Source organism: Ostrea edulis, chromosome 5 (assembly GCF_947568905.1).
Source record: "Ostrea edulis chromosome 5, xbOstEdul1.1, whole genome shotgun sequence".
NCBI classification, from domain to species: Eukaryota; Metazoa; Mollusca; class Bivalvia; order Ostreida; family Ostreidae; genus Ostrea; species Ostrea edulis.
This window is the reverse complement of record NC_079168.1, coordinates 48,838,917-48,865,498: the sequence shown is the minus strand read 5'-3', so window position 1 is coordinate 48,865,498 and position 26,582 is coordinate 48,838,917. Positions and strand designations below refer to the sequence as shown.

Here is a 26,582-nt window from a genome sequence, read left to right as displayed (position 1 = left end):
ATTAAATGTTCATTAACATGTAATATTATTATGTGGTTTTTAACAGTCACTTGTCTTTTTTCTTTTTCCACTAAAGTGTAATCGATGTCCGATGACAGAAACTTACAGGAGATTTCATATACCCTCCCCTAACTATTTGAATTTAGATTTTTATCCGACATCAATCTTTTGATCTCGCCCCTAAACATTGTCCTTCAAATTGCATCTACATTTGTACAGATGTACAGATGGTCATATAAACTGATGGACATGGTGATTTCAGAATACCTCAACAATTTTACTGCAGGGGTATGAATACTGCATTTTTATATTGCAACCTTTGAAACATTCCCTGATATCAGCTCTTCTGGTCACCTCCTCTGAATAATGACATGAAAGAAGTGGCAGCAGTGGTGACAAATCCACTGGCTGTCAATTGTTCTGGAATCTGGCCCGGATAAGACATGGTCTGGATGTTGGATACTGTGCTGCTGTATCCTGTTCGAGCTGGAACATCCGACATATCCGCCACATCTTCTGACACTTGCTCCCAGTCACTGATCAGTTCATCTTCCGTTCCACCAGTGTCTGACTCTTCTTCTTGGATTATAATCGAGTCCTCTATGGAAGCCATTAGTTCCTTGTCAATTTCAAAGTTGGAGTTTCTGTTTCATATAGATAATATTAATGAACAACAATGTGCCACTATTCTAAAAAGGGAAATCTATCACAAATAAAGGAATATAACTCCATTTGAAAACCATCAATATGGCTACCTGAGTCGTTTAAAGCTTTATATTCTCAATTTATGAATCTTAGAGTTCTTTCAATCAATCTCTAAAGCTGCCATTTTTTACTAAATATCAGATATTTTGAATGTTTTTAAAACTATGACTTACCTATGATATGTTCTCTATCCATAATTTTTAACGACAGCACTTCTTACATTTTCAATATGTAGGTTACAATTGCAATCTTATCAAAGAGGTTACTATTTGGAACACATAATACTGTAAACGTATTATATTTGGCGTGTACGATATTTGGCAGAAATTGTTTTTTCAACAAGTTAGCGTAGATTTGATTTAGCGCATTCCCGAATTACTTTAAACATCTAGATTTACGGATGGCATTTAGCGATGTACTTGATTTAGCGGAAGCTGCATTCCGCCAAAGGCGCTAAATAGAATACACAGCCAAATGTAATACATTTACAGTAGTTACTCAACAATAAGTCATGCTAATGAACAATACGCCGGTTTCGAGATACGTCCGAGTTATTTCCCTTTGGAGAACTCTCGTACATAGTAAGGCGCGAAAGAATTTGTTTACTCGCGGGAGTGGGACAGATATTCATCACAGTGTAAGTGAATGTACTCAGTAAGTTTCTCATACGCTGTTTGATAACCCGAATTCGACTGATACACAAACTAAGTAAGTGATAAGTATTTAGGGAGTAATTAAATACATAGAATTCTTATCCTATCACGTTATTTCGCTGGTCATAAGTACCATATCCAAGATATTTCTTGCAAATATGACATTGTTTGTATGTTTCCTCTTCAGTAAAACATTTCTTTCGATAGTATTTAGTATTTCCCACATTTACATATTTAAAGAGAAGCCGCTTTTAATACATTTCATCGTCTTCCTCGTTGGCTGCATATCCACTCTGTCCCACTTAGGCATTCAAAGTTCCACTAAATGCACCTACTATACAAAAGAGTTCGTATCTCGAAACTGGCGTATTAGATGTCTATGCACAACTTGCCTCTGGGCACTTTGATAATATTTTGATAAACTGTAACCATTTTATAATTATTGGAATAATGATAAAATTTTCCACAGTCAACCATTGTTTTAATCCCATTCTTGGCCAAGGGGTAATGATCAACACAAATTTGCACCGATACTACCTTCAGAATTTCAAGTTTTTTACCCCATTATTTTTTTTTAAATGTAAAACCTTTGACCCTATTGTGGCCCCTTCCTGGCCCAAGGGATCATGGTTTGAACAAGCATTAACAACTTGAAAGAAGCATAAATCTACACTGCATGAGAATATTTTCACATTAATTTGACTGCTTTAACACAAACATTTTTTGATGATGTTCCTATGTAAAGCTTCAATTCTCCAACACGGTTCCATACTGACTCTAAGGACCTCCATTTGAGCAAACTTTAATCTACACTATATGAGTATTCTCCTTTATTACTTCAAATTTCTGGACAAGTGGTTTTGAAGGTGATTTTTTAAACATCCCACCATATTTTCACTATTTCCATATTATCTCCCCTTGGTACAACAAAGTGAATTAGTAGGGGCTGGCTTTAGTCAGACTGCCCCTGGAAGAGGGTATGGTCCTTTCTTTGAACAAAGCTGTACCGGACACATTACCTCAGTGGTAGAGCATTCAATTCATGACTGGGACCTTGTGAGTTTGAGCCCCACTCATGCCATGGCCACATCAAACCTAATACGTAAAAATACAATTGCTCCTTCACCAAAAGCTCCACATTTAGAAGTGACATATCATGGGTCTTTCGAATATGACCTTAAAAACAGAGGTTCTGTGTCGCTGCAGGCATTGGCATGTATAAGAACCCTCATTGCTACTAACCTGAGCAGTAAGCATATGACCAAATTTGTGGTACTTCACCTACAACTGGTAACATCTCAAAATGATTGAAAGCATCCTGATATTTTACACAATCGCTTTGAACGAGAGTTGGTGTTAAAAGGGTTACAAATAATGCTTCAAAAAACACCCTCGCCTTTGAAAAAAAAAATTCCTACAAATTAAAGGAACAGCAATGGGGATGAAGGGGACACCCATATATGCAACTCTTTGGGGAAAAGAGGATGCTATTAAACAATAACTTCAAAATGGAAACAATATCATTTTATGAAATCACAGCATTAAAAAATTGTCAGTTTTTCATTACTTACTAAACAAATTGGATCCTAAAATCAAATTTACAATAGAAAGTAGCAATATCAAATTACCTTTTCTTGATGTCCTTGTCATTAAATAAGATACAAAATTCTTAACAAATATCTATTACACACCAATTGACACACATCAATATCAACATTTCATGTTCAGTCACCTGCACCATACCATGACTTCAATCTGGCTAAACGTTTATGAGCCATAGTAAATGATGAAAACACCTCAGATATTTGTCTTAAGGAACTTAGAAACCATGACTTCAATCTGGCTAAACGTTTATGAGCCATAGTAAGTGATGAAAACATCTCAGATATTTGTCTTAAGGAACTTTGAAACTACCTGTTAAAACAGAGACACCCAGAAAAACTTATAGATGATAGAATTCTAAAAGCGAAAGGATATGACCAATCGCAATTTCTATATCTACAAGAAGTCAGGAAAACAAAGAGAAAATTACGCTGTTTATACATACACACAACCCACAGAACCAGAACTTGACATAATTCATTCATCAGCTTAACAACATCCTCAGACAAGATGAAGAAAATATTTGATATGATATGAAATTTATTAACAGCAAATGCCAACCTAAAAATCTCAAATGGATAATGTGTAAATCTAATTTTAAAGATAACAGTTGTTACACAGTCACAAGGTGTGAGGATCCAAGATGTGGGACTTGCCAGAGTATCACAGAAGAGTCTACAAATAACTTTAATGAATAAAGTGCACCGCCACGGCACATGATACGCCCGTCACATATTGTTAACAGTATAGATTGTACCCATTAAAACATTTTTTTTATATCAACTTAATTAAATGTCACAGTGACCTTAAAGTAGGATGCGACACACCTTCTACCTAAGATGCATTAGTTGACCAATTTTGGTGATTCTAGGTCTAATAGTTTTCATGTTATGAGCCGGACAAGTTTTTGCCATATATGGCCATATCTTAATGAAAAGTCACAGTGACCTGGTTTTAATGTGCGACACACCTTCTACCCAAGATGTATCTACAGACAAAGTTTGATGATTCTAGGCCTTGTAGTATTTAAGTTGCGGGTCGGACACGAAAAAGCTAACAGACAGACGGACGGACATGAACGCCATACCATAATATGTCCCGTCTTAAGACGGGCGTATAAAAACTCTTCAAGGTTAATGAAAATATGTCAAGTAATACTAGGAAAGTTTTGTATGTGATAACTTGTTTGGATGTAATAAGTATTACATCTGAAAAATCAGTAACCCGCTTCATACCTGTATGTGTGTTCACGAGCAACACATCTACTTCACAGAATACCACCAAATTCCTCTAAGTGAACATTTAAATATTTGTGGAAATTGGAAAATAAATATATTTCCCTTCTACAAACTTTTGGGAGTAAGCAATATCCAAAGGCATGAAAAAGAAAAACATTTTATCCATTCTTTTAGAGCTAAGCTTACAGCTAGCTGGTATTCAGTTTTTATTCATGAGGCGTTATTTTAGCATATTTTCACTAGATAAAACACTTGCAAAAGATATATTCTCACATGTCTATGACCATAGTCAATTCCAATTCCTTGTGAAAGTTACTTTTTGCATATTCATTGACAATACCTAACTTTAACAAGAGTACCGCAAACGGTACATAATACGCCCGTGAAATGCTTACATAGGGTGTTTTTCTTGTGCTATAATTTGTATAACTTTGCTTCAGGTAGTATCAGCCATCATGAGGCTGTGACAAACTTTCATATGAACAAAGGGTCTTAGCTTAAAAATCCAGATTTCCTCAAAATGGACCAAGTTCAACAACCTGTAATTTTTTCAAAAATGGAAGAAAATCAAAATCCTTTCCCAGATGCACATCTTCAATACCCATACAAACACTCCACAAAATAAGATGGTCCTCACTTGAAAACTGTGGGAGGAGTTGGGCGGACAAATTATGTACCCTCCATAGAATATTAATTTCCAAATAGACCAAGTTCAACAACCTGTAATTTTCTCAAAAATTGTAGAAAATTAAAATCCATCCCACATGCACATCTTCAGTACCCATACAAACACTCCACAAAATAAGAAGGTCCTCACTTGAAAACTGTGGGAGGAGTTGGGCAGACAAATTATGTACCCTCCATAGAATATTAATTTCCAAATAGACTAAGTTCAACAACCTGTAATTTTCTCAAAAATTGTAGAAAATCAAAATCCATCCCACATGCACATCTTCAATACCCATACAAACACTTCACAAAATAAGAAGGCTCTCAATTGAAAACTGTGGGAGGAGTAGGGCGGACAAATTATATACCCTTCATATAATAATTATTTCCAAATAAAGGGGCAAAACTCCTGGAAAAAAGGTCGAAATGGATCAAAATTGCAGTATGATCTAGAGTGACCCACAAAGAAGCTACACAGCAAGTTTCAGCATGATATGTGAAAGGGAAATGAAATTATAAAGAGAAAACCCCAAACGGATGGACAGACGGACGTACAGACATTGATGCACCATAATACGTCCCGTCTAAAGACAGACGTATAAAAAAATTATAATCTTACGAACAGAACAAGGCATGACTGTGCCCTCAATATTAAAATATCTGTCAAACTTCATGCTATATATGATTTCTCATTGCAAATGTAGTATAAAAATCACACACAAAGGTCACCAGAGATTAAAAAAAAAAACTTCTACAGGGCCATCACTCCCCTCAAAGTTATTACTTTCAGACCCATTCCCAATGACAACAAGATGTACTGTGAGCAATGCTCACTAAGAATACCCCCCGCTTACCCCAATCTCCCAAAGGGTGTTGTTAATAGGTATAAACTAGGAACACAGCATCTCCATGCGATGAAAAAAGCCGTTAAAGAATTTAAATGGAAACCATATTGCTACTTCGATGTCCAGTGTGCGTGACCTTTGATCTTTTGACCCCAAAATTGATAGGGAACATCTTCATCCCATGGGTAGTCCATATGTATGATATGGTGACTGTAGGTGGAAAGGATAACGCTTTAGAGCCCGGAAACCATATTGCTACTTCAATGTCCAGTGCACTTGACCTTTGACCTTTTGACCCCAAAATTGATAGGGAACATCTTCATCCCATGGGTAGTCCATATATAGGATATGGTGACGGTAGGTGGAAAGGATAATGCTTTAGAGCCTGGAAACCATTGCGTCTACAGACGGACGGACAGACGGACAACCCAATTCCAGTATACCCCCCACAACTTGTTGCGGGGGGGTATAAAAAGTGACTTATTTTCCAAGTTTGAAACTTGACCTTTGACCATGTGACCTTAAAATCAATAGGGGTCATCTATTCTTTACAATGTAGCAGTGTACTAAGTTTGATGTCTGTCAAGCAAAGGGTTCTTCAGATATTGAGCAGACAGTATATTCCGAAGTCCAGTCTGATCCTTGAACTTTGACCATGTGACCTCAAAATCAATAGGGGTCATCTACTCCTTAGCATGTACCAAGTTTGATGTCTGTCAAGGAAAGGGTTTTCAAAATATTGAGTGAACAGCATCTTCCTATGTCCAGAGTGGATTGACCCTTGACCTTTTCACCTGAAAATCAATAGGGGTCTTCTACTCAAAACCAACCCATGAATAAAATATTATTACGATCAAGATAATGTTCTCAAAATATTGAGTGGACAACAAATGATTTACCAACTGACATACCCATCAACCGACAGGTGTAAAGCAATATGCCCCTATTCTTTGAAGGAGGCATAAAAAAGATTTTGTTATTCTTATGTTTTAGACTTTATTTGGATGTAAAATACAGCATACTCAATTTTCCCCAAAAATGCAGAGACAGCAAAATAGGACAAGAGGTACACAGGCCTTATTGGACACCTGAGCATTAGTTAAATGCATCACTAGCCCTAAGAGCATGACATCGGTACTTATTTTCCTGTTTGCATCTAATATTCAATCAAATGATAGAGACAACAATCACTATGATAATTTTGGCTCAATCCTGGAACCATAATCCTACCCCTGGGATCATGAAATTTCAATTTTGGTAGTAAACACATTTAAGGAGGTGTGCTACACCAGAGAAATTTGATGTAGATGAAAAGTGGAGGATATGTACAAAAATATTTTGAAGTTGAAAATTTTCAAATTTACTTTATTTTGTCAAAAAATACAGTTTTAGTAGAAGGTAATCTGAAAAAAATTTAAAACCCCTGCTGCACTTGAACCTGCGACCTACAGGTCAGCAGTCGGTATTCTAACCTACTGAGCTACTCATCTAGGTATTTAAATGGAAAAGGAAAAGTCAAATATTGCTGATATCGATTTTTTCATCCATGTTTTTAAAGGAAGTCAGCCATTATGACGATGTAGAGTACTACCTTAATCACTATGACTATTTTGTCCTACCCCGATATCAAAATTCCTACCCCTGGGATCATGAAATTTACAATTTTAGTAAGGGACTACCTGCTCATTCTAAATATTCATTTAGTTACAATTCAGTATCAATAGCATTAACATTATAATAATATATAATAAAAGAAGACCTTTTTAAATGTTTTATACATATGCAACTGTGCACTATATATCAAGTTTGGCCCCACCCTGGCTGGAGTCAGAACCCCTACCCCAGGGATCATGAAATTTACAATTTTGGTAGAGGCCTTCCTGCTTTACATCACTATACAATTAGTTTTTCTTCCAGGTGTTCAGTTGTAGAGAAGATTTCTGAAAATTAGTCAATTTTTGGTAGTTTTTGCCCTACCCCAAAGGCCCCTGGGGTGCAGGAGTCCTGAAATTAATAATTTAGGTCCCCCTTGTCCAAAAGATGCTTCAAACCAAATTTGAGAAGAAGCTAAAAATGCTCAATTGCTAATGCACAACGACAAACACCGAACAACTGCAATAGGTAACCTGAGTTTATTAACTAACACAGCTGAATGTTGATGTGTACACATACCTTCCCAGTGAGGGACATGACAGTAGCACCACAATGTTCTGAAGAGTATTCCTGGGGTCTAACCTTTCTGGATTAGAAACGTTCTGGGAGAAGCACATGTACAAGATGTTTTGGTTTAGACAGGCAACACTGTGTTTGAACTGCCTCTCCGTTATTCCATTGGTACAAAATTCACTGGAATAAAAACACCAAAAAATAAAAGAACAAGAGGCCCATGAGCCACATTGCTCACCTGAGTAAACTTGGCCCTGCTGTTGTTCAGTTTTTGTGATTTCTGGCCCAGTGATTCTTGAGAAGATTTTAAATGACCTCACCCTATATTTTTGCCTATTCTTCATGATCTACCCATTGAAGAGAGCATTGACCTTCATTTAAACAAACATAAATCCCTTTCAACCAAGGAGGATTTATACCAAGTTTAATTGAAATTGGCCTATTGGTTCTGGAGAAGAAGATGAAAATGTGAAAAATTTACGGACAGACAGACGACAGACAAAACCTGATCATAAAAGCTAACTTGAGCTTTCAGCTAAGGAGAGCTATTAAGGAGAGAGAGATGTCAAATTATCATATGTGGTATGACTTACCAATTAAAACTGATAACATCAGATACTAGTAGAAATTACAAATTTGAAGACATCATGACAATATTAGTTTGAAAAGTTGTCCTGCTTAGATATCTGCATCATCGGTTACCCACGGATGCTTCTAATCGATTCTCTCCATCATCAGAGGAGCGTGTGTGGACTCAAAACTGTGGTTTGCGACGATGAGATATCTCGGAAAGGCAAAGAATAGCACCTACCTGTAAGGCTGTTTTCTAGGGAGACGAATGTCCAGTATATAACTAAGCACAGCCGTCATCTGACTGGCATAACACAAGCCAGCACTAATTCTATGCCCTGGATTTGTTAAACTGTTATCAAGGTTCCCACCATTTTCCTGACTAGCAGCCACTACAATGTCAATATGACACATATATAATAGATCTGCACCTTATTAATACTTCCATAAATTTTTTAGAGACACCGAAATTACTTGTACAACAAAAAACACAGCACAATTCTTCCTGCAATTCTATACCACTGTTTTAAATAAGTAGAGGCCCACAGGCCTAATCAGTAACCTGGGTATTAGGTAAAAGAATCACTAGCCCTAAGGGCTATAAAATCTAAAATAATTTTTCTGCTCTGCATATCTAAGCTAAATTGTAATATTCAGCAGCAGTATAAAACAAGATGTGTTCTTTGAGCCACCCTAGAGTCAAAACCCTGGGGTTGCAAAATTCACAATTTAGGTACAGTGCTCTCTCGATATATTGCCAACTTTTGTTCAAGACCCAAAGGCAATAAAGCGGAAGTGGCAATACAACGAATTCACCACTACAGACAATTCATCGAGCAGTCAAAAAAAATTCAATTCAGTAAAATTTGGGGTCCATTCAGTAAAAACATTTAGATAATCTTGAGTTTAATGCAGCAATTATTTGTAATAAATCTCACCACCTGAAAACCTTGTCCAGACTGTCACATTTCACCGCATTGCTTTCAAAGTACAGGTGTGCTGGTGGATGGGTGTTAAGTAATTGGCATTATCATGAAAGATAAACCCTAAAGAAATCTGTTCTTAAGAATTTTCAGGCAATAAGCAGGGTGGCATTATAACTAGGGGCAATATTTCAAGGGAGCACTAAATCTTTTTCTGCTTTTCCTAAATATGCATTCAATTTTTATATAGTATAAGCAATATTAAAGAAGAAGTATTACCAATTATAAAAGATAACCACTTCATAATTTTGGCCCCACCCTGGAACCAAAACCCCCACCCCTGGGGTCATGAAATTTACAATTTTGGTAAAGGACTAGCTGGTCCTTCTTAATATCTATATAGTTTCGAACAAGTAATAATAGCATTAAAGAAGACATTACTTAATTGATTGATTGATTTTATATTGTTTAACTCCCGCTCGAGAATATTTCACTCATATGGAGACGTCACCATTGTCTGTGAAGGGCTGCAAAATTTAGTCCTATGCTCGGCTCTTATGGCCTTTGAGCAGGGAGGAATCTTGATCGTGCCACACCTGCTGTGACACGGGACCTCGGTTTTTGCGGTCTCATCTGAAGGACCGCCCCATTTAGTTGCCTCTTCTGACAAGCAAGGGGTACTGAGGACCTATTCTAACTCGGATCATATTTTACACACAATCACAATATACCAAGTTTGGCCCCGCCCTGAAGCCAGAACCTCTAACCAATTTTGGTAAAGGCCTTCCTGTTCTAAATCACTATGCATTTAGTTGTTCTTACAGACATGCAGTTGTAGGTAAGATTTTTGAAAACTGGTAAATTTTTGACAGTTTTTTGCCCGCCCCTAAGGCCCTAGGGGAACAGGAGTCCTGAAATTTACAAATAACCCCTTGTTCAAAAGATGTTTCAAACCAAATTTGAAAAGAATTGGATGGTAGATTTCAAGAAGAAGTTAAGAATGTTCCATTGTTAATGGACGACCTTCTTCGCTAGCCAAGTGTCCGATTTGCTTACTCTCATCTCCCGGGAGACTTGGCTAGCGAAGATGATGGACAACACATGCAGACCAATGACCTAATAAAAATCATTTCATTACAACCACAAAAACGTTATAATTGCATGAGCATCTTTGAATTAATTGATTTACTTCATTTCAACTAACCCCACAAGTTATATGCAGAATAGTCCCCGCTGCACGGTAAGGTGGGCTCCACAATTCTGTACTGTGCCTCTCCACTACCATCCGTATACACCCATTGTCCTCTAACATACGCTGTGTGACTGGCATCTCTGAGTGCGCTCACTGTGCTCACAGCCATGGAGTCTGTTTCACTAAAAATATGTAATTATTTTAATGTAAATTTCCATTACCAACTCGCCCATCATCAGCAGGTAACAAATGCCAAAGGGCTCTAACATCCACATGTGATCTGGACAAAATGAAATAACCCATCATAATTAACCTTAATAATAGTAAAGGTACTGTGAGCAATGCTCACTAAGAATACCCCCCCCCCCCCCACTTACCCCAATCTCCCAAAGGGTGTTGTTAATAGGTATAAATTACCTCTTTCCTGAGTGTAAAAATATGGTATGCCTTTGTAGAAGAAAATGGAAGATATTGTCTGAACACAAATCCATGGCATAAACCTATAATTTTGACCTTGAGATCAAAGATCAAGGTCATAAAGAGGTCATGAATGTACATGACACATAGTCTCATGGTGATACACCCATGTCTTATGGTATGACTATGTCAAAACCCTATAATCAATTTTGACCTTGAGGTCAAAGTTCAAGGTCATATAGAGGTCATGAAGGTACTCGACACATCGTCTCATGGTGATACACTCATGTGTCAAATATGGTATCAGTCTGCGAAATTAGCGGAAGTCTGAACGCCCGCGGCAAGTGATTTTCCTGTCAGAGCAGGGCTTGAAGCTAACTTTTTATGTCACCAGTCCAGCTGGAATGATGGGGTATAATTTCAACCAGTCCGCAGAAGAATTTACCAGTCCAACAGAGTTTTCCAGAAATAATTAAACATATTTCGTTAATGTTATCAAAATGAAATTTAACTCAATATGCCTCAGACAATATTGTAACACTTAAATGTGGGATTTATATTTACGAATCAGATTCATCTGATATCTTCAGATCGAAGCATGCCAAATGTGTGTATAAAATTTCAAAGGTATATTTTCCAAAATGATGCTTTAGAAAATTAACCAGTCCCATCGGACTGACACAAACAAATGTCAATCAGTCCGCCAGACTTTTAACCAGTCACAGACTGACGGGCATATGTTAATTTCGAGTCCTGCAGAGTGATTCCTATATAACCCCCAGAACTTCGTTCGGGGGGTATAATAATTGATCAATGGTATATTTGTGGGAAATTACATCAAAACTGCTTTCACATTCTATCAAGAACATTTGGTCAAGGTTACTGCAAATCTTTTATCCATTAACACTATAAGTAAAGTGTCATTAGGATTAAGCCAAGGAAAAACAAGAGGACCGAAAACAGTACATGATACATGATACACCCATCACAAGCTTATGTAGAGTGTTATTCTTATGCCATGAGTTGTAGAACTTAATTTAAGGTAGTATCAGCTGTGATCAAGCTCACATACTACTTTCTTTTGCATCATATGAATAAAAGGTCTTAGTTTAAAAACTGTGACAGGAGGTAAATAGACAAACCAAGAGCTCTGTGTGCAAGATATTTCAAATTCAACAACCTATAGTTCTTTCAAATATCAAACTAGTGCCAATTGTAACAGGAATCATCACAGATGGTCCCCAAACACCCACCCACCACCCATTTACCAAGTGGTGTCATTTGTTTTAGTAAGTTCCATTGAATCATTCAATACAGTAAAAATTTAACTTCATTTCTGTCATTTATTGGATAGCTATACAAGTTAAAGTATTACTGGTATCCATGGAATCCAAATCAATGTAAAGTGCATACACTTCCTGATCATTAACTTTCACCATGCCAACCCATCACGCATCTCAGTAAACAAGTACAGTATAATTTTTAAAGCAATTCATTGAAAAACGAGAAATACATAGAACTTATAACTATTATTCAATCAAAATTATGAAGCACACATGCATGCTTGATAGCAGTGATTTTACCATCGCCACTAAATGAAGCATTTTATATTGTATACCTACATTTTATATCTCAACTTTTAGACCATTTCATTAAGAAACGAATCTGTAATAAAAATATTATCCAATCGAAATCCAGCATACATGCATGTGCATGCTTGTGAGTAATTTGAGCATACCAATGTTAAAAATGTCTTGATATATGAATTCAAGATAAATTTCAAATTTTTTAAAAGAAAATGGAGGAAATATAAGAGCAAGTCTCAATTAGTAGGTCCAAAATTTTTCTTTACGAAGAAAAATCTATGCATACATCTTTTTCCTATCATTTAGTAAAACGATCATATCTGTTTACATAGTGCTCATAATTTGAAATAAACTCGCTTTATCTTTATCTTTATCTTATATTTTAGCTTTTGAATATAAGCTTATATATTGTTTGGAGAACATTTCCTGGGACAAATGTTATTTCAAACAATCCGAGGATGTGAAGAGGCCAACACCAAAGTCCTATGCAATATATTAATGCACACAGTGCATGATGGCCTAGGGAGTTGAGAAATAGCAAGGAGGAAAAAAAATCATGAAATGTTCCACCCATGTGCATGCGTACAAACAGACGGAACACAATTTTCAACTTCATTATCTATATTCTACTAAATTACCACCAAACACTAATAAAACATCAAAAATGAAAGTCGAAAATTTGTAAATTTTGATGTATAAAAAATCCCTCACCTCTGAGAAATCTTAGAAATAAAGAATTACAAATTTAAGTCACCATATCCCAAGCATGGGTACATAGAAGGTAGAAAATTTCAACCCATTCTCTGTCACTTCCGGTCACAACTGGATGTAATTTTGTTAAGTTTACCCCTTCATTCACAGTGTCTATTTACTGTCTATAATCCCTGAAAGTTTCATGCTTCTATCTGAAAGCATAATGTAAACAAATAAGGGTGAACATAGAAAAACAGGAAGTGTTGCAGATTTACCAAGCAGAAGTGAATTTTTCCCCATATGTCAAGGAATAGAATTTTTACTAAAATACCTATAGTCTCTGAAAATTTAATATTTATTGAATCACTCATCTCTGAGAAATTTTCTGCACAAATAGAAAGATTTACAAAACTTTATGTCATCAAAATTCCACACATGCACTTGAATCGATGAAGAACTTCATTTGGTACATACTACATACTCCAAGTCAAACATTTCAAAAATGTGAAAAATTCTAAATGGAACAAACATTATCGATTTTATGTTTACTCTCTTTTTATAGTATCTATGTCTCTATCTAAAAGTGTTCTAAAACAAAAAGGGGTGGACAAAGAAAAACAGGTAGTGGGGAGGGGAGGACCTGTCAAATAGAAGTAAATTTTAAAGAAATATTTCATATTACTCTAGAGATATAAGGTGTCAACAACATGCATGAAAATCATGTCGAACACTTGATTAATTAGCGAGATTTATGGGAAAGTAAAATACTAATATCATAGACTTTACCTAAAAACCAGAAGTTGCCATTTTCACTTTCAGTAGTCTAACATTCTTTAAAACTCCAAAAGAAAACTGATTATGACATGCAAGTTTTATTTCAAAAGAATAAAGTTGAAATTTGACATTTCTTTGATCACTTCTGGTGACCATAGGAAGTGACAGCTGACACTTAACCCCATAGTGCACATCTACTACTAGAGGTCTATCATCAAAAAAAAGGTTGGTGTGTTAATCTGCTACCATTTCTGAGAAAACTCCCATACAAAATCAATTTATAAAAACAGAAATGAAATTCTTCCATTTTTGCCAACCAGAAGTGAAGTTTTGCACATATGTTTCAGTTGGGAAAATGTTCACTATAGTGTCTACCATCTGTGAAAATATGACATTTACTGAATCACTCATCTATGAGAAATCATCCAAGAAGAATTGGGGGGAGGGGGGGGGGATAAGAAGAAATAGTACGAAAACAGAAAGATTTTTACTTGGAAACAAAAGCCCTTGATAATAATAAGATGAAGAAACAGATTAACAAGATGCTCATGGGCCACATCGCTCACCTGAGTCACCTTGGCCCATATCTGAAGACTTTCCATATATATTTGCATGTAAAACCTTAGTCCCTATTATAGCCCAAACTACCCTTTGCAAACTTGAATCTACATTATGTCAGAAGGCTTTCATGTAAATGTCAACTTCTTTGGCCCAATGGTTCTTGAGAAGAAGATTTTTAAAAGCTTTTCCCTATATTTGTATGTAAAACTTTGACACCCCCCCCCCCCACTTGTGGCCCCATCCTACCCCCCGGGGGCCATGATTTGAACAAACTTGAATCTGTACTATGTCAGAAAGTTTTCTTGTAAATATCAGCTTTTCTGACTCAGTGGTTATTGAGAAAAAGATTTTAACTATATATTTGTATGTAAAGCTTTGATCCCCCCTTGTGGCCCCATCCTACCCCCGGGGCCCTTGATTTGAACAAACTTGAATCTGCACTATGTCAGAAAGTTTTCATGTAAAAATCAGCTTTTCTGGCTCAGTAGTTCTAGAGAAGAAGATTTTTCCTATATATTTGTATGTAAAACTTTGATCCCCTACCGTGGCCCCATCCAACCCCCGGAGCCCATGATTTGAACAAACTTGAATCTGCATTATGTCAGAAAGTTTTCATGTAAAAATCAGCTTTTCTGGCTCAGTGGTTCTTGAGAAGAAGATTTTTAAAGATTTTTCCTATATATTTGTATGTAAAACTTTGATCCCCTATTGTGGCCCCATCCAACCCCCGGGGCCCATGATTTGAACAAACTTGAATCTGCATTATGTCAGGAAGCTTTCATGTAAATCTCAGCTTTTCTGGCTTCGTGGTTCTTGAGAAGAAGATTTTTAAAGTTTTTCCCTATATATTTGTATGTAAAACTTTGATCCCCCCTTGTGGCCCCATCCAACCCCCGGGGGCCATGATTTGAACAAACTTGAATCTGCACTATGTCAGGAAGCTTTCAGGTAAATTTCAGCTCTTCTGGCCCAGTGGTTCTTGAGAAGAAGATTTTTAAATGACCCCACCCTATTTTTGCATTTTTGTGATTATCTCCCCTTTGAAAGGGACATGGCCCTTCATTTGAACAAACTTGAAAGCCCTTCACCCAAGGATGCTTTTGGCCATGTTTGGTTGAAATTGGCCTAGTGGTTCTGGAGAAGAAATCGAAAATGTGAAAAGTTTAACAGACAGACGGACAGACAGACAGACGACGGACAAAAAGCGATCAGAAAAGCTCACTTGAACCTTCAGTTCAGGTGAGCTAAAAACAATATGTTCCCAAACTTCCTTTAAAGAATTCATTAATTAGAAAATCGTTTGGGAATCAAATTCCTTGCAATACATACATCTTCAAGTTGTTTACAAAGCCCTTAGCTTGAAACTGTGAGGTGTTATACAAACAAACCTATTGTAATGAAGTTGATTCAGTTTTGCTGATTTAGCATTTTGTATTTTTCATTTGTTTTGATTTTGATGCGAATGGGTTATCGTAAGAGTGAGTCGGGTGTGAGTTATTTTTAGTTGCTAGTATAAAAGAGACCGGTTTAGTTGGCTGTAAGTTAGATAGGGCAAGGTAACGACATCAGCCGGGTGCCACGTTGACAGGTCCTAGAAGTTCAGGGGATAGTTATTTTCCTGTCATATTTTATGTAGGACATTTGAAGAAATATAACTACTGAAACAGGAGTTTGTTTGGAGGGCACATCTTTTTCCTAGCCGGTAAGCATGTTTTGTTTGTATTCTAATAGTGATATTCGTGAGTATTAATAATTAGTCTAGCACGGTCATGTTATTTGTAAGTTCTCTATTTCTTGTTTGGTTGCAAGTTGGTAGTTTTTATGTAATTAATTTCAGTGCGTACATGGGTGTTTAACAAAACCAATTTCAACCCGAAGGCAGGCAGAGAGTTGCGGGATTCAGATATACAGAGGTTCATGCGGATATTGTGCTACAATATGGAAGGGCGTGGTGTAGCTCCGTAGAGAATAACCCAAGACTTGGGAGGCATCGGAACCCTGGTGTATTGTCAGGAATTGACGATAGCTCGTGCAAGGCTTGCATGGTGGTGGATTGTTTTCCGTTCTGGGCGTGCTTATTGCAAGTTGGCGGGAAACTGGAACAGTGTCTTCAGAGTGCATATTAGTTACATTATAAAGTTAAAGTAACTTGAAATTTAGAAACAAAACCAAAGAATATTATATTACAGAAAAGGAGAATTGAATATTGGAACTTTTTCTAAATTATACTACTTTTGAATATTGTTTTAACTTGAAAAGTTAATACCTGTACATTTGCTTTACATCTGATACGTACTATTGAACTTTTCAAAAGAACTGTTTATAACGTATCAGATATTTATATTGCCAATTGCTTATTCATGTAAATTTGTGTTGAGAGTGAAAGGAGTGAGTGTGCATATTTTTTTATATTATTTATTTATTTAAACAATAAATTTGTTATTGTTCATTCTACAACTTATGGTTAGTCTTTGCTCAATCTGACAAAATCCAAAAAGAACTCATTACACCTATATTCACCTTTTAATATTTCCTCAAAACTGACTAAATCCAACAGTTGTTGTTGGGACTTTGTCCATTTCAAGGAAATATAACATAGAGAGTACATGTTGTGTCTGTCTAACTTCCCTCATACTGTAGCTTTAATGCCAGGACTCTCTTATTTTACAGAGTGTTTGTATGGGTATTGAAGATGTGCATGTGGCAAGGAATTTGATTTTCTTCAATTTTTGAGAAAATTACAGGTTGTTGAATGAAGAAATATTACATAGAAAGTACACTTCTCAAAGATATTCTTTGAGATATGTACTCATATGTCCAGAGTAGTTTGAACTTTGACCATGTGACCTCATGATCAATGACTAAGGGTCATATACTTTTTTGGATGTTCGAGTGTACAAAGTTTGATGTCCGTCAAGCAATGGGTTAAGATATTGAGTGGATAATATCTTCCTATGTCCAGAGTAACTTGTCCTTTGACCTAGTAACCTCTAAACAATAAGGGTCATCTACTCATAAGGTAGAACCAGGGTACCGAGTTTGATGTCTGCCAAACAAAGGGTTCTCAAAACATTGAGCAGATCATATCTTTCTATGTCCAGAGTAGAATGACCTTTGACCTCAAAATCATTACCAGTTTTTTTTTAAAAAATCAGTGTAACAAGTTTGATGTTTGTTTAGCAAAGGGTTCTTAAGATATAGAGCGAATAACACTTGGTCTACCAACCAACATACCAACCAGCCAACAGGTGCAAATCAATATTTTAAGAGGGCATAATAATATTTTCCATATATTGCCTGGTGAAAGATATCTAAAGATTTTCCCCATTTATTCCCATGTAAAACTTTGTATCTCCAATTGTGGCCCAAACCTACCCCTCAGGGCCATGAGTTGAATAAACTGGAACCTACATAATCTGAGAATGCTTGCCTATCAACCTGACTAATCATAACCAAGATGTTCATGAGAAGATTTTTAAAGACTTTTACTATACATTCCTATGTAAAAATTTTTATCCCCTGTTGTGGACCCACCCTACCCCTGGGGCCACAATTGCACTTTTAAAAGTTTTTTTCTTTGTATTCCCATATAAAACTCCCCTGTTGTGGTCCCACTCTACCCTCAGTGGCCATGATTTGAACAAACTTGAATATACACTACCTGAGGATACCTGCATATTAATATGCCTAATCATTTTTTAGAAGATTTTTCCAATATATCTCACGTAAAAATTTAATCCACTATTGCAGTCCCACCCATCTTTCAGGGCCATGATCTGGATTACCATGGATAAACTTGAATTTTCCTTATGTCTAGAAGCTTCTACATAAGTTTCATATTTTTTGGCCTAGTGGCTCTTAAGAATATTTTAATCTTAAGTTTTTTTAAAATATTTTTTTTGCCTTTTTTTATCATTATATCCCCTTGAAAGGGTAGATGGACTTCATTTGAACAAAATTAAATCCCCTTCACCCAAGGATACTCTGAGCAAAGTTTGGTTGAAATTGGGCCAGTGGTTCGGGAGAAGAAGATGAAATTTTAAAAAGTTTACAACTACACTAACGTTGATGACAGTTAGATAATGGACAAATTTCGATCGCAAAAGCTCACTTGAGCCTTTAGCTCAGGTGAGCTAAAAATCTATGGGTAAAATAATCCATGCCCAGCATAATACCTCACAAGGGCAACTTCCTGGACCTGGAAAATAAACTCCACCAGTCTCTGCACATGGATCTTCCTTTCTGCTGCTAGCTCTCTCTTCTTTTGAAGACAAAGCTTAACTTTCTCTTCATTAGATACCCTCACAGTTTCTATGAATGAACAAATGCGTTTTTTCTTTTCTTCATGTTTTCGACCTTTGACAACTCTCAAGTAATTGTCTTTCTTCTGTTTGTCAAATACTTCTTTTCCTGAAATTTTAATTTTACTATGACTTTCAAATAGAAACTTATCAATAAAGCCTGAATTAAAGGACAGACAGTTAAATGACATCAACATAACAACATGAAAACTTTTTTTTTTAAATTAAACAAGAGGTCCTTTGGTTTAACAATCACTTAGTAAGGCCAAGTAAAATTAATTAGTAGATTATCATTCCCGCCCGCCCCTCGAAAATCGCCCCGCCCCGATTTTTTATTTTTCAAAATTACGATTTCCGGATATTTTTATGTCCGGTCCGGTATTGTAAATGTACTTTGTTTCACTTTGCCTTTTAGAAACCCAAATACACATGTAATTATGATTTATAAAGCCTTTTCTCAATGAGAGAAGGCATTTTCGAGGTCAAGAATACTATGGCAAAAAATGAAAAATAAAATCCTCCCACCCGCCCCATTTTTGTGTGAAGTTTAAATGATAATCTACTAATTAATTTTACTTGGCCTAACATGTAACAACTTTTCAATAGACATGTTGATTATTGATTTTCAATTTGTGACAACATAAACACATATCCAAATAAAAAAACAAGAGGTCCTTGGGCCTTAACATGCAATAACTTTTCAATGGTTAGCTCAATCCCACGAGATGTTAATTATTTATTTCGTGAAAATAGATTGTCCTTAGCTTTCTAGATTCAGTTTTTTTTAATGTCCATGAGCAAAAGAGCATTTAAAAACAAGAGTACCAGAAATGCTACATAAAACACCCATTACAAGCTTACGTAACAGCCTCTGCTCTTAAGTCTATTCATAATGTTTTGAAATCTTATTTCGGTAAATCTAATTATCTTATTTTTAAATGAATTGCACATACCTTTTCTCTTCTTTTCTTTGGCTGCAGCAAGGGCCATTTTTAGAAGACTGATTCTCTCCTTGCATTTTTCAATTTCACTCATCTATACAAAATCATAGCTTTTAATTCCATGCATCAACTTCCATAGTAATCGAAGCAAATTCATCAATTCTATTAATCTATAAAAAAGGGGGAAAGGGATAATTGCTTGCTTTCTGTACAGGTTTCCCTTGCCAAATATGGCAATACTATACATTTACATTACAAAATGATTTTGCTATGAAAAAACTTTCAATTATACTGTGCTTTATTTGACAACTCACTAAGTCACAATTGAATAAGAATGCTGCATTTGTTTTGTAGTACATGTATACTAAATGTATTATTCAATCACTGTTTATGAATACAATAATTAAGACTATTCATAAATGTTAAAATGTATGGCTATTTTTAGAAAGGTGATTTCAAGAATGTTTGGAGTGTTTAGAAGTAACTTATTTTGTTTACATTTTCTAGAACAGAACTTGCTAGAATTGTGTTTTATTCCGCACATAGGATATACAAGTGTTAATGGAGAATAGACTTTACTGATTTGTGTATTTCATACTTTGACAGCACTATAAATAGGCTTATTTATGTGTGTAAATTCTGCCCAGCAGACAGTAAATAACAAATACTGTTTCACAGACTTTAATTACTGTAATTAAATAATTTTTCATGATCTATTTTATTGTAAATAAATCCTAACATTTTTTTTTATTTGTGAACGAATTTTGCTGGCATTTTGGGTTATTCTGACCCATAACACACTACACAATAACATTAATGTAACAATGCTAACGTGATCAACGGCATTGAATAAAACATCCAAGGCTAAATCATGGCTGTTTCAACTTGCTGACTGACAAGCATGGAGAGGTTTAAGAAATGGGATATATTACAAGGACACTTTTAAATAAATCACATCTAAATCCAAGATAATTAAAGCAAAAAATGTTGTTGTTTTTTTTACATCTATTACCATGATTATGCTAATAATACAAAACTACATGTAAAATAAATTTTCTAAATATTTTATAATCTGTCAATATACTATATTTAATTTTGCATACAATCAGTTCAATAGAAGTAAACAAAAAATGAATATTTAAATTCTTGAAGTGGTTAGCCTGGGGTTGATACATCAAAATATTAATACTCATGATATGTACATTAGCAGCAGAACTATAGCTCTCTGGGGGGAAAAATTGGGACAGACCAGCTGAGAGCTACAGATACTCGTGATTATTCATCAGTTGCAGAACTGTAGCTCTCTGAAACAAGGGGCCCATGGGTCACATCGCTCACGTTGGCCAATATCTAAAGATTTCCCCTACATATTCACATGTAAACCTTTGATCCTTATTGTGGCCCCATCCTACCCCCTGGGGCCTAGATTTTTACAAACTTGAATCTGCACTACATCAGGAAGCTTTCATGTAAAAATGAACTTTTCTGGCCCAGTGGTTCTTGAAATTTTTTTTAAAGATTTTCCCTACAACTGTATAATTGTATGTAAAACTTTAATCCCCTATAGTGGCCCCACCCTACCCCTGGGGATCATGGTTTTCACAAACTTGAATCTGCACTATATCAGAAAGTTTTCATGCTAATGTAAACTTTTCTGGCTCTGTGGTTCTTCAGAAGAAGATTTTTTAAAGATTTCCCATATATATTTCTATGTAAAACTTTGATCCCCCGGGAGCCATGATCTAAACAAACTTAATCTACTTTATACCAGGAAGCTTTCAGGTAAATCTCCAGTCTTATGGCCTATTGGTTCTTGAAAAGGAAGATTTTTAAAGATTTTCCCTATATATTTGCATGTAAAATGGTGCTTCCCTATTGTGGCCCCACCACACCCCTGGGGGGTCTGGATTTTAACAATCTTGAATCTCAACTACGTCAAGAAGCTTTCATGTAAATTTCAGTTCTTCTGGCCCAGAAGATTCTTAAATGACCCCACCCTATTTTTGCACCCCTTTGAAGGGGGAATGGCCCTTCATTTGAAAAAACTTGAATCCCTTCACCCAAGGATGATTTGTACCAAGTTTAGTTGAAATTGACTCAGTTGTTATGGAGATGATAATTTTCCAATATATCAGCATGTAAAACTTTGATCCCCTATTATAGCCCCACCCTACCCTCGAAGGCCATGATCTAAACAAACCTGAACCTACTTTAAACCAAGAAGCTTTCAGGTAAATCTCCACTCTTATGGCACAGTGGTTCTTGAGAAGAAAACTTTTAAAGATTTTCATATATATTTGCACGTAAAAACAATTTTACCCCCTACTTTTAACAAACTTGAATCTTCACTATGTCAAGAAGGTTTCATGTAAATTTCAGCATTTCTGACTCGGTGGTTCTGAGAAGATTTTTAAATGACCCCACCCTATTTTTGTGATTATATCCCCTGATCCTTCATTTGAACAAACTTCAATCCCCTTCACCCACCGGGGCTAAGCCTGTTTAGGGCCCAAACTCTGTGACACCATAAATATAATATATAATAATTTATAGTATCACAGAGTTTGGGCCCAAAATGGACTTAGCCCCTGTGCCTTCACCCAAGGATGATTTGTACCAAGTTTGGTTGAAATTGGCCTTATGGTTTTGGAGAAAAAGTCGAAAGTATGAAAAGTTTACAGACAGATGATGGACAACGAGTGATCAGAAAAGCTTACTTGAGCTAAAAATTGGGATAGACGAGACAGCTACAGATTAAAGAAGGTTCAAATCGACTGACTATCTAACATGGCTACGTCAACTAAGAAAATCATTTGATACTGAGTTTTAGGCTTGTGTGGGGCTTTAATGAATGTTTCAAGGTGTGTTTGAACACAAGAGTAGTGAGAAATCTTTTTTGAATCAAAATATTGAGAAAGCAAAGCAAGAATACAATAAAAGCCCTCAACGTGCATAGAAGAACTGCACCGTAAATGAAGGTTTTTATGAGACCAAAAATATCAATATCCAAATCAAAATTTGGGTAAGTAGGTAGAAAATAAATTCTTTTCTTTTTTTTTCAAATTTACTTTAAGGATACACAAAGAAACATTCTGGTCCATGGAATTAGCGGAAACATGAAAACACAAGGTAATTACCGAAAACACCCCCCAAAAGTACCAAAAACACTCCACCAAAAGTGCCGAAAACACCCCCCAAGTATGCCGAAAACACCCCCAAAATATGCTGAAAATGCCCCCCAAATATGCCAAAAATACCAATACATCAAAGGGTGATGATTCTCCTGGAGAAAAACAGGGTATTAGATCATACTTATATTCATACAATCCTAAAGTTTTGTTCAAATTGATAGAAAATCGAATAATTTATGTGCTGTTTACAGAAACTTCATAGGAAACATCGTATTTAATTTCAGTGTAATTGTGAAATATGATTTCTTATATATATTCAAGAAGTTCTGGTTGCATTGTGAATAAATTCTATATATATATATATCTATATGTTTGACATAACCGCCCACTTGGCCAACAATACCACAGAGAAATGCAATCTGAAATACTAGACACAAGACTTAGCCATAAATCATTTAGTTTTCTATTAACATGAACAAAACTTTGGTCATACATGTATATGTATTTGAGCACGATTATTCAAATTTCATTTTTCCATTTTTAATGTTTAGAATGCTTAATTAGGTTATTCTATTGGTCAGTCATCTTCGCTAGCCTAGGGTTTTCAGTCCACTCCGCTCCCCATAAACCCTTGACTGATTGAGCTATATAAAAGTTGATTTAACACCCTGTACGCACGATTCAATGCCATGTAAGTGCATTTTAAAGAGGCATGCACACGATTTGAGCTTAAAAAAAATTTTAACTTCATTTTTCCATTTTTAATGTTTAGAATGCTCAATTTATTCTACTGGTCAGCCACCTTTATTAGCCAATGGTTTTCGGTCCACTCCGCTCCCCATCTTTGCTAGCCAAGGGTTTTCAGTCCACTTCGTTCCCCATAAAACCTTGGCCGATCGAGCTATATAAAAGTTGTCAATGTTTATATCACGTGATGTCTATGGGGAGCATGTATATGATTATGGGGAGCAGAGTGGACAGAAAACCCTTGGCTAGCAAAAATTCGAATGTCAGTTGTCGAGGTACATGGGAGATACAGAGCTCACAATTCTTTGTTATGTCAACAAGACTCGTGCCATGTTTTTGTTTACATAGGTTAAATATACAGGCTACTGACAAACAAGTTGATGTCGTGTCCATGCCCCTATAATAATACAGTGTTCGAAATTAACCATAGACCGAGTCTATGTCAAATGACACTGGTCTATGCCAATTGTAATTGAGATAGACCAAATTGTCTATGCCGATTTTCTAGATTTAAAGCAATAAAGTTATCCCAAAGGACCCTGCATGGTCAGTCGATGTCTGATAAACGTTATGAGGTAAGGAGGATATTGTTATGGAAATGAGAAAATATGCTTTCTAAGTACATGAAAATGTTTTGAATTTGAGGCGGTTTTTTTTTTCAATTTTGCAGTCTATATTAATTCGATGGGGTCTATGTCATCTTGTTTTGGCATAGACCTATGGTCTATACACATGTACCAAGTTTTAAACCAATTTCGAACACTAATAATACATTGATGTTTTTGGTATTTTCTGTGGTGTTTTTCGTAATTACTTGGTGTTTTCTGTGTTTCCGCAAATTCCATCATGACCATGGACCTGAAACATTCTGATTACAATTATCTGTTTATCAATACCTATAGATGAAACCCCTATCCTCCCAGTCCCCACATCAAGTTAGTTTAAACTTACTTTTTTGTCTCTTTTAATATGATATTTCAAAGCATCCTGTACCCTGAAAAGTCAAAAAAATATTACTGGCATATGTTTTAACAGCATTTAAGAAATACTTGGGCCATGATTTAAGAAATATATACCTCTCCAGTCTTCCTTGTCTTTCTTTCCGTAGTAATTCTAGTTTATGTATCTTTTCTCTGTATCTGGCAAAAGCAATATAAATTTAGGTTTTACTTATTTATTTAGCAACTAAACAATACTAAAATAAGGTATCTGAAAAGATGGTGACTGAATATGTAATCTTGAAATGGCAGACGACATATTTAGAATGTTATTGTTTACCTCTCTGGGTGGCTTCCTTTCGAGTGCATAAAATATCCACCATTTACGCAATCTCTACAATAAACTGATCGCTTACTGCCATCACATAAAGGACATCTTTCGATTGCAACAGTAAGACCAGAGGAGCTTTCTAGTGAATTTGCCAAATCAAATTCTGAAGGTGCTAAGTTGCTGCTTTCACAAGAACTGGAGTAAGCCATCATACATACAAATTGTAAATATGGAAATGACGTAAATTGGTACGCTAAAAGTAAAACAAATCCCAAATTTATTCCGGAAATATAAAATTGATAGAAGAAGTGTCGACAAAATATAATCCCGACTCGGAATCTCCAGCCACTTTGAATGTTCAAGCAGATTCCTCCAACCAAAACAGAAAAAATCTGGACTTGGATCTATAGGCATGTTAATCCGAGATTCCTCTGACTCTTACCCCCGCTTTTATATTTGACATGTGCGGTAGTATAATGGGTAGTATGATAACGTACGCGCGGGAGGTTATGTTTTGGTACGGTTGATTGATTTTTACAGTGATTGGTTATTTAAAATAATATTTCGGTATGAGCAAGAACGCACAAGCGGACTGAGTTACTGCACGTCATATACATGTATATTCAAATTCAAATACTTTATTTACCAAACATAGGCGTGTCATAAATCAACATCGTTATATAATTATGTACATAATATGATGCACTTGTAATCTCAATTCAGTGTACCTCCGACTAAAATACCCATTCAAATATTGACAAAAATACTTTGTAAATGTATAATTTTCAGGATTCGTGAGACTTTTTATGGAATTTGCATTCAAATCACCCAAAAGTTCTGGGTATTTATTCCTTAAGTGATCATATTTCGTACAAAATAATAGGAAGCGTTTCTCAATCTCAACTTCATTCAATCAGAATTTTCAAAATATATTAGATCGTGGAATTGGAGGTTTACAATATCCCCCAACCTCAATATTGAGGGGATGTGCACTTTGTCTAAGTTTAGTGAGTAGAGATCTGTAAGTTTTTGGTAATGTATGTTTCAAATGTTTTTGCATACTTGACATAAAATACGTTTTCCACAATTTGTTTGCTTTATAAATGTCTTCAAATTTATTAGGTATTTTATTTTCATTAAAGTTTCATAAGTTATTGCTAAATTGTTTCATAGGAAATCTCTAAAGAGGAAAGTCCAATCATCTCTTCAATAGTACTCAGTGATTTAGTCATGCTTGGACTGGTTTTTATATGAGATAAATTTTCATTCTCTTTAAAAGCATCAATTAACATTGGGTTATTGTTTGGAGATGCAAATTCCAAATATTTTAACATAAAGTAATATTTATACATTGATTCATGTATCTTAATGTATAATTCAGAAAGTACTCAAAATGCAATACAAAATACTATTTTGTATAGTGTCCCCACCCGCCTATCTTTTTTCTTAAATAACTACGTACAATATTTGTAACATGTAATTATATCATAAATGCTTTGTTTTGTTGGGATTTTTTGTTGTTGTTGTTGTTATTGTTTTTTTTTTTTGTTTTTTTTTTTTTTGTTTTTTTTTTAATGTGTGTGTGTGCAGCGATCTGTG

At 35.6% G+C, this 26,582-nt stretch overlaps 1 protein-coding gene across 3 annotated transcripts in view; it reads right to left on the bottom strand.

Annotated features, from left to right (window-relative positions):
* LOC125650354 (beclin 1-associated autophagy-related key regulator-like) overlaps window positions 1–25,508 on the bottom strand; it is a 32,654-nt gene extending 7,146 nt beyond the window's left edge. The window contains exons 1-9 of one of the 3 annotated variants that reach the window (XR_008802843.1): window positions 24,993–25,244; window positions 24,791–24,853; window positions 24,666–24,708; window positions 19,849–19,930; window positions 18,770–19,004; window positions 10,576–10,745; window positions 8,690–8,840; window positions 7,885–8,058; window positions 1–644 (exon numbers count right to left, since the gene is read on the bottom strand). The exon at window positions 1–644 is cut by the window's left edge and continues 2,737 nt beyond it. Coding sequence is in view for 2 of the 3 variants with exons in the window: in XM_048878570.2 (XP_048734527.1) it covers window positions 338–644; window positions 7,885–8,058; window positions 8,690–8,840; window positions 10,576–10,745; window positions 18,770–19,004; window positions 19,849–19,930; window positions 24,666–24,708; window positions 24,791–24,853; window positions 24,993–25,195 (1,428 nt within the window). In the remaining variant the exon portion in view is untranslated. Of the gene's footprint in view, window positions 645–7,884; window positions 8,059–8,689; window positions 8,841–10,575; window positions 10,746–18,769; window positions 19,005–19,848; window positions 19,931–24,665; window positions 24,709–24,790; window positions 24,854–24,992 lie in introns of all 3 variants that reach the window. The other 2 variants (XM_048878570.2, XM_048878571.2) reach the window with 2 other exon arrangements.
* Between the last annotated feature and the right edge of the window lie 1,074 nt (window positions 25,509–26,582).